At 43.7% G+C, this 11,980-nt stretch overlaps 1 protein-coding gene across 1 annotated transcript in view; it reads right to left on the bottom strand.

Annotated features, from left to right (window-relative positions):
- Positions 1 to 11,134, bottom strand: part of LOC101857693 — a gene marked incomplete at its 3' end in the record, with an annotated part of 20,126 nt that extends 8,992 nt beyond the window's left edge. Inside the window, 3 exon segments of the mRNA XM_035970520.1 lie at positions 674 to 2,925; positions 9,063 to 9,292; positions 11,045 to 11,134. Of these exon segments, the coding sequence (XP_035826413.1) occupies positions 674 to 2,925; positions 9,063 to 9,267 (2,457 nt within the window).
- Between the last annotated feature and the right edge of the window lie 846 nt (positions 11,135 to 11,980).

The raw sequence follows: 11,980 nt of genomic DNA, 5'->3' as shown, positions 1-11,980 counted from the left end.
ATGAGGGAGGGGGGCGGAGATGGGGAGGTAGGAGATGGGGAAGATGGGGGAGGGGAGGGAGGAGATGGGGGAGAGAAGGGAGGACATGGGGGAGGGGGAGATGAGAGATTGAGGGGTGGGGGTACAAAATACTGAGTGACGTTATAATGTGGTAGAGGGCTGTAGATAAATCTCTCTCTCTCTGTCCTTCTCTGTCTGTTTGTAATTTCTCTCTGGGATAATAAAGTATTATCTTATCTTATCTTATGTGTGTGTCTCTCTATCTGTATAATATGTGTCTCTTTTTATCTCTGTCTGTCTCTCTCTCTCTCCCCCTTCTCTTTCACAAATACAACATACACACTCACACACACACACACACAAACACACACAACGCACAAGCACAGACACGCACACGCACACACTCACACGCGTGCGCACACACGCACACACACAATCTCTCTATCACTCTCCCTCTCCCTCTCTCTCTCTCTCTCTCTCTCTCTCTCTCTCTTTTTCTCTCCCTCTCTCTGTATCTACTTATCTATCTATATATGACAGGGGAGACACATGACGCTAGATCTCTGCCCAGCTGCCCTATAAAAACTTATTTCCCACATACGGGAACTATCAGTAAATATCTAAAGTCTTGTTTCATCTAGGCTAAACATCCTTTTCTCCTCTTAGTTTTTACTTTAAAAATATGCCCGCACGCCGGGCACAGAAAGCCCAGAATCTCCGGCACCACGCCGTCCACGATGGTGCTGAAGGGGTTGCAGGGGGAGTGGTACATCTGGGTCACGTGACGCCGCAAGCCCCGATGGTCCGAGAACGTCATGGCACAGTTGAGGACTGGGCACTGGTATAGTGAGTCGCCATCTTTGCGCACGGGTGAGGGGGAGGACGCCACCTGCCGGCTTGGGGACACCAAGATAAGAGACTCGGAGTACGCGTCCGGGAACTGACCGCGCTTTGGTGATGGAAATGACGTAGCATTTGGCCCCGGATCCATCGCGGAATTGTTCGTAGCATTTGCGGACTGTTCTACAGTAGCCCTTGAATCATTTTTTACCGAACCTTCTGAGCTCTGTCTTTCAATGCTATTTCTGTTATTGAATACCCACGTTTGCGTTTGCCTGAGGGGTGAAGTGCTATTTTCTCTTGCAGCAAAAACTGGTTCGTCTCGTGAAGATGCGAACGAGTTGACATTTGAACCCTGGCATCCACCAGTATTAGAAACAATAGCATTGTTGTCACTAGTGGCCACTAGGTCTCCCGAATTCTTGTTGTCGAGCGGCTGGGCAGAACCGGAACTACGATCTGAGTGAGTCAGGCCTTCTGTGACGCCAGCGCTGTCTGCGTGGCTGTAACCATGGCGACGACCTTGGATAACGTCGAAATTCGCAACATCGTCAATGCTGTCAGAATTCGCTGCGACGACGTAACTGTTGCAACGACCATTACTGACATCAGAGTTCCCAAGGCTGTCAGAATTTGCCGCGACGTTGTAACCATGGCAACGACCGTTAATAACAGAAGAGTTCCCAACGCTGTCAGAATTTGCCGCGACGTTGTAACAATGGCGATGATCTTGGCCGACCTCGGAAGAACCAACATTATTTCTGTTGTCGTCGGCTGGCAAACTGGAAAATCCCGGTCCCGAAGAAGCCAGTATCACTTCTTGGGAGCAGAAGCCACCACCAGCATTCACCAGTTCGCGCCCGCTGCTCTCACTGCACGAGGCGTGGCGCCGTCCAGACCGGAGCTCCATCACGTGACGTGACCTGTGGCTCTCCGGGTTCGACTTGCTCACCTGCGCGGATCGCTCGTTGGCGTTATTATTGGCGTCGTCGTTGTGATCGATACTTTGGTGGCCGATACCGTGGAGGTCGATACCATTGTTGATGTAACCCTGAAGGGTACCATTGTGGACGTTACCGTTGTGACCGATACTGCAGTGGCTGCTACTCTCGTTTCCGATACCATTATGATCTGTATAACTATGCCCTGTACCGAAGTGTCCGATACCGTTATGGTCGATATCACTGTCGTCGGTACCGTGGTGGCCGATACCTTGGCAGACGATACCGTTGGTGGCGCTGTTGCTGTGGCCGATACTGTTGCGGCCGATACCGTCGTGGGAGTTGAGAGACCGAGCTTCAACCGACCCGTTCCTGCTAATGCCTTCGCTACATACCTCGCGCACTGCATTGTAATTGGTATCGTCGCTGCTTCTGAACGTTGACACAGAAGGCTGTTGCATAACAGAACCAGCTCTCGCCATCCGATGTTCATTTGAGTTTGTCTCAGGCGTTCCCCGCCCAGGTGTTATAGCGAGGTTGCCCAGGGATCTAGTGACGTGCTCGTAATCAACGCTTTGTTTGTGTTCGTTTGTGACTGGTCGCGCATGTTCAAAGCCGGACACACTATCCTGTGGCCTCACGAAAAGACGGCAACTGTCCCTAAATCTTGGGCTGGCGAGGACGGACAGCGAAGAGCTCGCGCTCGAAACAGAGCTAGCGCCAGAATTGGCGTGAGTCGTCACAACAGCCAGTGACATCTTGTTGTTGACTCGAGAGGCGCTTGGCTGTCGTTTCTTTAGACAGCTCCTCAGTTTGCGAGCGCACGGGAACGACGTCTTGCTGAGCACCCTGAGCCGTCTCACATTTCCCCGCACGTTGACAACGCGGAAGGAGCTCGGGCATCTCGGCGACGGAAACAGAATCGGTCGGAAGACGACAGCCTCACAAAACGCAGACGCAGATTTTGTTAAGGGCTCGGACGGGGTAGGGCACAGGGAGGGGGCGGGAACAAGAGAGGGGGCGGGGCGCAGGAAGGGGGCAGGGCATGAGGACATGTTCGGACACAGTGGTAAGCTTTGCGTGGTGGTCAGCGCCTGGCTGCGCTCTGTGACGTCAGTGCTGCTCAGACTCTTCATTTCAGCTCCTGTTTGGTTTCAGTAATGAGACTTTTACGGCAGTTGCAATACCATTAGATCATAAAAATATACATGTATGAGTCGAAGCTTAAGGGTGTTACTCGAGAGTAACATACAAAGAAAAGAATGAGGAGACAATCATTAGAACAATAAATGTTTGATCGGAAGTATAGAAGGACCAAACCACACCGGAACACCCGAAAACCACCCACATTCAGCTCCTAGGAGATGGCAAAAAAAAAACGTTTTGGTGGTGAAATAGTTCACAGTTTTGAGACGCGGTACCGGCTTGTGTGGTGCAGAGGTTATAGTCCGAGAGCCGGGTCAATATAAAGTACTAGAACCTTGTTTTTAATCATAAAGTTTTTTTCTTTGGTGATTCTGTTTCCTCGGGGTCTCTAGACTTCATATCAGTCGGGGGCCAACTTGTATCTTATGGGCATAATTTTTTCTGCTGGTTGAAATACACCAACCCGTATCATGTAAGAATGATGAAGGAGCGACTAGGGCTGGCTGGGCAATGAGTCGCTTTACCGAAATCCGGATAATATGCTAGTACACCTCTTCGGCGAATAATATGTTATTGACCGTTTCGGCAAAATCTCTTAGCATAGATAAACGGGTGAGCATTTCTTCATCAACAAATGGGTACACTCACTTCGGCAAACAGGTCAGGAGAGAGAGTTTAAAGTCTGAATTCAGATAATATTTCATTGAGAATTATCCGGTTATCCGGATAGTTTATCCGGATTTTGCCCACATCTACCATGTACGAGTCGACAAAGATTCGCGCGAGGGTACTAAGCCTAACGCTGGCAGGCCAGCTCCTCTCGCCCTGATGTCACAGGATGCACCGAAAGGTGCACAGCACAGCCCGCTGTAATATGGACTCAGCTAGCAAAGCAAGGAGACATTGGCGGACCGTGCTTCGTCACACCACACCTCCGTAAAAACAAAGAATGTAGGACCACGCTACGTCACCACGAGGACGTGATGCGAACAGGCTGGTTCATGCAACATGCACATGCACACACACAGTGTCTCACTCAATTACTTTTAAACACATACTGATGCCATAAAGAACCCACCGCTGATCAAATCGGGACGGATTAGTGTTCTACTGGAAGCAAGCCGGCAACGAGATGATGGACTCAGTCAGAGACTTCCAGAAGATGCTGAGTTTATACTGAGTCACAAGAACTATATGAGCACATATATTTTTGACATTGGTCCAGAGACCATATTAAGTGATTTTTACTAAAGCAAAAGACTGAGGAACTTTCTGAAGAAGAACCCAAACGTCATATGGGCTGTACTAGTTCGTTTAATTTTCACGAACATTGGTTTTTTTGTGTGTGGAAAAGCATACTCACTGATACTCCCAAAAACACCAAGATCGTTGGAGGAAGATCACCAAAGAAGAACTACAAAAAACGTGCCAAGGAACGTGGGGACAAATGGGGAACGGATGTCAGCTTCCGTGTGTCATCAACAGTCAGTGATTTGCATGCAGCAGACGCTAGGTATCAGAGAGACTGCCACTCCTGGTTCTACACAAACTATCCAACGCAATCAACTAGCGCACCTACAACGCATGACAATATCTTCGGTATGCTGATTGACGAGATTCGAAGAAACAAATCACGAATGTGGAATAGTGTGGAAGTCCATGAACGCTATATATTGAACTTTGGGGGAAGACAAATCGCGACTTAACTCCTGAACCATGTATCTGAGAAGCAGAATTACTGATCCTGTCTCACCAGTTGTGGCTTTCATCCTCGTCTTCAGGAGTACGGCTTCAGTCTAGATGCGAGTTGCAAATGATGGAGGAGACTGCAATTGACGAGCCAATTCAAGCTTGGTTAGCGTGATCAAAGCAGAATGTCCAAAGCCCAATCGCCATACATACCCACCTCGTCTGCCTAGGGGATTTGTCATGAATGAATGCAGCCCAACTTTACTATCGCTCCTTGCAGCCACAGACCCCAAACTGGATTCTACAGTCAGCAGCTATTTCACAAACTTGCAACTTGGACTTAGTGTCCTGTTGAGTCGACAGAGGAAATTTATAATCTAGACGAGCTTCATACGTATGGAGTCACCACCTCATACGACGAACTAAGGCGCTTTCGGTGTTCAGCTACTGTTGCTATGGCATCTGTTCCACGAGGACTGGCCTACTTTGACAGTAACCATGGACTTGTTCAAGTTGTAGCTGGCAACTTTGACACGCAAATATCATCTCCAAAAGGCCAGAAATCAACGCACGGCTAGTCAGAGCAGGTGTGGGAAATGCAAGATATTCCAGCCATCAGCCGTCTCAACAAAACAGAAACAAGTCCGATAATCTGACACTTGGTGACGTTGCAGTTCAACGGTACACAGGAAACATGAAACCCCTTATGTCGGAAGAACTGAGCCTGCGACATGTCCCATCTCTGGTCTTTCTTGCCACACGTTTCTCTGAATAGAACTGCAACTCAAGATCTGTCATTTTTTAAACAAGCACTCGGCGAAGATTCAAGACCTGAGTATGAAGGTTATAACACACAACGTACCCGCAGTGCAGAACAACAACCCCAACCAAAGACAGATGCGGTGTACAGCCCATTCCTGGACATGATCCCATCTGAGCCAGACACCGTGAAGACAGCAATGGTTGAAGCTCACTGGTCAGGGATGGTCAATATTCACCAGTGACTACCAGCTGTACAAAGAACTTGTCCACATCACATGGGTTGACAAGGAACAGTTTCAGAAGTTCATCCCAAGACTTGGCGGTATGCACATGCTGAGGAGTTTTGATAGTGCTGTGGGATACCTGATGGGAGGAAGTGGCATTGAAGACATTCTTGGCTCAGCATTGATAGGGGTGCCAAAAATGTTGACCCGGAAAAAATACCCACAAAATGTAAAAGCATTGAGACTTCTTGTTGAGGAGTTACTGCAACCCATTCTCCCCAACACTGACGTGCACACCATGGCTGCACTCACGCAATGTCTGGTCACCAAAAGCACCCAGAGCAAAACCACAAGACTTTGGGTTGAGTGCTCCTTGACCCAGTGTTCATTGTGATGGCCTTTGTTCGGGCTGAGAGAGAAGCTGACTGGACTCTTCATTTGTTTGCTGTGGAAAAGATGTTCCCCTACATCTTTGAGTCTGGAACGTCAACTATGCTTGCAACTGTCTTTACTATCTCCGATCCATGAGGCGCCTGCATCCACACGTCTTTGATGAAATACTTTAAAGTAATATTGTAGTCTATATAAAAATATACATATATATATATATATATATATATATATATATATATATATATATGTGTGTGTGTGTGTGTGTGCGTGTGTGTGTGTGTGTACGTATGTGTGTGTGTGTGTGTGTGTGTGTGTGTGTGTGTGTGTGTGTGTGTGTGTGTGTGTGTGTGTGTGTGTGTGTGTGCGTGTGTCGCCCTCTGCCACGAGACAGAACTTATCCATGCGAGGTCGTGATTTTAATGCGACGATTTCAAGTGTATTGCGGATCAGCATATTTATGAAAACTATATGGCGGCCATCTTTTTTTCTTTTTGAAGCTGCCATTTTATCGAATATTTGATGTGTATTTCATCAAGTGTGGTTACTTTTGTCACGCTGACTGCTATTTAATTAAGTTTGTACATTTTTATGTCTTTAAATGCATGATATCCCTCACAACATCTTTCACTCGAAATTCTATGGCGGCCATCTTGGATTTTCACTTTTAAACAAAAATGCCCAAAGTTTAGCATTTGGCCCCCATTAGATTTGAAATCAAAAATGAAAACTCTGTTAGAATCACCAAAGAAAAAAACTTTATGACGCAAAACAAGCTTTTTCATCTGGCGCTCGGACTAGTAGGCCGTTGCCCTCGCAGAGGACCACGTGACTTTACGTCCCGTGAGGGGTGCATTTTTATAGAGTATCTTGGTCTTTCTCCTGGGACGTTGTAACCGTTGTTGTATTCCTCTCAGCCTGGGTTAGCTCTGACAGCAGGGTTGAAGCCCGCCTCCTAATTGGTTTAAATTGTGTCCATGGGCGTGTAAAACATCTATATAGTGTCGTTCTAAAGAAACTTGAAAATGTTATTTCCCAATCATCGTGTTATAGGCTTGCACTACCCATTCATGCTGTATATTATTTTTAATCTGAATGAACTCAGAAAATGGTATGGGTTTAACGCCCCTATCAACACTATTAGGTTATTTAAGGGGCGGGACCTCCTAGTTTAACGTCCGTCTCCGATAGGACCGAGCCAAGTGGGAATGAACTCTGCATCATCTGACACATTATTATTTCATCTACGTTAAGAGACGCCCGGTACATGGTCACTCAAAACTGACCTTAAAAAATCAGGCTTGGCAAATTGTGCGAAATCAGAGAAACGCAAAAGTGTGTACACGCTTATATTATAAGTGCATCAACATTGGTGATATGGACATGTATTGAACATCAAATGAAAAGAGAATATTATTGTCCCTGCAAAGAACAGCATCTACCGAAGATACATATTATTTTCAAACAGATTGGAGAACAGAGCAGTTTTAAATACCATACAAAACCTGGATTTAACATAATATATTGTGCTCATTAGTATTTGGCTAATAGTTTTGTGTTGAGCAGGAAACCTTTTTTGCACATAAACTGTGTTAGTTAGATTCTGGACAATAATCGTTTGTCAGTGAGAAACAGAGGCCACGAAACTGCCATAGTTTGGGGTGGAAAGGGGTGGAAAGGGGTGGAAAGGGGTGAAATTAACAAAATCCCAATCGTGAGAATCAACGGATGGCTTGGTTTAGTGGACTACACCGCGCAAGTGCTAGAACGTCATGTCTTACCTTTATTTTCGTCATGGTGTCATTCAAGTAGACATCTCCATGCAGAGGAAAGAACTTTCTCACAGGGCCAATGCCACTAGATAATTCTTGGAAAACCAAAATTAAATCAACATTGGAGTGGTCACCAGTAAAAATAGCACATGTAAATGAATCCTACAAGTATGTGAAGAGTGAAGTACCATGTGACAGCAGCTGAAAAAACGCGACTTTGCTCCCAACTCAAACCCTTTGTTTGCAACTGTCTGTGACACTTAGGATGAGATGACAGATAATTATGTTCAAAATTTAATAGAGCCGATGTCGAAACTAATGGTTACTAAGCAAAATAATAATGAACACATTGAATGTTAAGTCCAAGTTTTGCATGGTATTTGTGATTGCTCTGTTTTCCATTTTGTTTGAAACTACGGTGACAAAATAACAAAATAGAATATTGTTTATTGAAAAACAACATTTTCCGTTCATTAGATATGCAATGTATGTCCATTCTATCAATATTGATGCTCCTCAATACACGCGCGAAGACAACGTTTCTCTGATTTCGCACAATTTTGCTAAGCCTGATTTTTTAAGGTCAATTTTGAGTAGCCATATAAGTATATCTTAACACAGATGGATTATCAAAGTGTCAGATGGGGCAGAATCTATTAAGCTTTAAATTGGTATGCTGCATGAGTAAGTAATGCGAAGCTTTAACACAATGATTTGTTGGTTACATTTCCAAGTTTCTTTTGGCCGCCACTGTATAAAGCTTTGTGGCGTCTGTGGCTCTCGGACTCGCAACCGTAAGGTCGTGGGTTTGAATCCTGTCAGGGACCTGACGTTGTGTCCTTGGGAAAGGCACTTTACACGATCCGAGTTTTCCTCACTTCACCCAGGTGGGAATGGGTACCCAGCTATAGACAGTGAAAGATCTTGTCAGTTTGTTAGTGTTTGAGCGCTTAATCAGCTGCTTGCACTGTATGCTTCCCGGGAAGCTGAGAATGTTTCTGAGTGTTCTATGGTCTGCTGGGGTAATAATATAGTGTAAGGCGCATAGAGCTTGCTTTCGAGCCGGGTTATGCGCTATACGAATGCTATCTATCTATTATTATTATTATTATTAAATCAGAAACACGCTTTACCTTGTACGATTTCCATCGTGGTTTGGGCTACATAATAACTGAACCCTTTTCACATAATATACAGCTTTTAAGACGCACTTGAAATAATAGCAATCTCATACCAGTGTATACTCCCCTCCCAAAAAAAGAAAGAAAGAAAGAAAGAAAGGGGAAAAGCATACTCACCCCTGACAGGGCTGATATATTTCCATCTGTAGAACGGACGCCACAATTCTTCCGATGTAGAAATCTGCACTTTTAAGTTGAACCTCACTTTCTTCTTGACTTTGAATCTCGTCTTCTTCTTGACTTGTGGGGGTGGGCAGAGTGCTCCAACCTGTGGCGTTGTCTGATGACTGTACCTTGAACTTCCGCCGGGGTGAGTCTTCATTCTTGTCCGGTATCGTTGGAAGCAGCTGCAAGTTTTATTTACGGACACGGTATCTTTCATGATTTCTGTCTGTCAGTCTGTTTGTCTGTATGTATGTATGTATATCTGTTCGCCCCTCCCCCCTCCTCTCTCTCTACCTCTGTCTTCCTCCTATCTCTCTCCTCTCTCTATCTATTTTTTCAATCGCGGTTTGTCCATAAAGCCCGATTGTGCAGTGCCGCCCAGAATTTGGCAATGGTCTATTACGTAAAGCACCCACTATAATAAAATTAAATAAAAGAAGTCAGAAACTAACACAAGCCAAATATCAAAACTGGGTCCTCCCTGACGTCGTACCTGTCATGTGTGTGTATATAGCGCCATAAAACATCTACTATGCCGTGCCAAAGTCCACGCGCTTTAATTTTATATAATAGGATATTCAAACATGAGGTCATCCCTCACTAACCCAAAGATCCTAAAACTATACACCATCTCATTTACAATGCCCTTGACTATCTTCAGCCTATGATAGCTTAATTGTGCACGCCCACTTTTCTGCCACATGAGCCGCCTCTGATTTATCTATCTATCTATGCCTGAGTACATATTATGACCCTCAAACTTTGTGGGTTGCTGGTGACTGGTAAAATCCTCTGACCTGCACTTTAAGGGTTTTTATTTGTATTCAGAAAAATACGTTCACGAGTATCAATCATTTTATACCAATGAGGAAATAACAATGTTATGGTCATAGTTTAGTATCAATATTATACACATATACCATTAAAAGCTGGGGAGCCAGAAAAGAAGAGTGCTCTGTGAAGTGAAGAGAGTAAGAGAAATGAACTGCAAAAACACGGAGGCCTGTAGACTTGACCAAAATGGGAGATGAGACGGATGTATGCGTCCCTCTCTACACTGCAACCCCCATCCGTACCCCCTTTGCACCCCCACCCCGCCCCTTATGTACACTCTCAATGAATTGAAAAGCGTATTTATTTAGATATGACTTTACAACTTACACCAATTCGTGATCAAGATAGATTTCTTTGCTGTTTTTTGTTGTTGTTGTCGTTTTCCACATAAATCTAGATCGAACTCCTTCGACTTGTCAGCCAAAGAAAACTAAACCTAGAATCTAGATCAAGGGCCTATTATATATACAATGCCCATTATGCCTGAGGTCATCTTCATTTGTAGGCAAAGATTAAGATCTAGATTCTAGATCTAGATCTAGATCTTGACTGGTTTGGATACAATAAGCCTACTAATCGTAATAGTAATATACTGCAACCAGAAATCAGTATCTCAACTAAACTAACAAATCAAACGCCTGGTGACTAATCTAGGAAGGACTTCCGTAACGAGCGACCACCTCAACCTATGCAATAAAAAGTAAGGGACTTAGATCTAATATCTAGATCTAGATCTAGACTAGTGGGCTATGTAAAAGATAGGGTTTAGCAGTATTTGACTCGGCAAAAAGATAGTAAAGAAAGTTAACTGATTTTCATTTTGTGTTACTAGAATCTAGATCTAGATCTAAGTGTTCTCTTGCCTTCCTTTGTCTCTTCACCTGGAATGGGTATTATTAGTGACATGTTAACATATGAAAGCATATTATACATAATATGATGACATTAGTCAGTGTTAGAAAAAGCAGTCCTCCCCTAATCGAGATTTGGATGACATGAAGAAGTGCTGTGTATTCTTTCCTAGACCTTGATATCGTTTAAACGGAGTTGAGTGCCTAGTGAAGCGTTCCGAATGTGAGCCTGTAGTTAAAAGGACTTACCAAAAAGAACGAGATCTAGATCTAGAATCTACATCAATTTAGTCACAGGATATCAACTTGTCGTTAGGTATCACCACAAGTCAAAAGTTTTCCTAAGCAACCACGCGGCTGACTCAAATTCTTGACTTCCGCTGAAACGCAAAATGATGAACCTAGATCTAGTGTTTTTCTAAATCCATAAATAAAACGTCCGACTCAAAACGTCAATTTTTTATAGATACATTTTGAGTTCATAAACTCCTTTCAATACTTTACCAATGATCTCATATTATTTCGTTTAACTAACTGTGAGTAATTAATGGTTTTTCCACGATTATTAATAAGCACTGTTGTTTTCTTTGATTTTGCTAGATAATAATGTATGTTATTTCCGGTATTGAGATGACTTACAAAGCAGAAAAGCTCAAAATAATCCATATTATTATCATAATATTACATGTGGTAATGTATGTATGTATGTAACAAGAATAAGAGAGAGTTTTTTCTGGGGGGTTTTCTATAGGCTCCAGATCTAGATATTTATCTATTTGGATATTGGAACCCTGGTTGGTCGCAATATTCTTATTATAGTTTGGAAATTTCCTATTACAATGTATCATGTCGTGTTAAAACGAGTTTACTTGTTTGAACCCACTACCGAGAATGTTATTATTCCTGTTAGTTTGAACCTAACAACATAAATTAATATAAAGTACAGAGTACAGTGAAATATGTTCCACGACATTGCAGTAGATCTAAGTAGGTATGTTTATTTTCAAACTGGGACGCACAGAAAAGAGCCAGCTGTGCCGGGGAGAAGTGCCCTTTGACTTCAATCTAGATCTTTAGGCTAACGTTAAAAAAAATGTTCAAAATGACAAATCAGATAGGCTTGAAGTATTTAAAATCTAAAGTGTAAACGTAAAATACAAACATTGTTAAGAAAATTATATTTTT

Source organism: Aplysia californica, unplaced genomic scaffold (genome assembly GCF_000002075.1).
Source record: "Aplysia californica isolate F4 #8 unplaced genomic scaffold, AplCal3.0 scaffold00012, whole genome shotgun sequence".
NCBI classification, from domain to species: domain Eukaryota; kingdom Metazoa; phylum Mollusca; class Gastropoda; order Aplysiida; family Aplysiidae; genus Aplysia; species Aplysia californica.
Note: the sequence above shows the minus strand (reverse complement) of the source record. Positions and strands in the feature narration are given on the sequence as shown.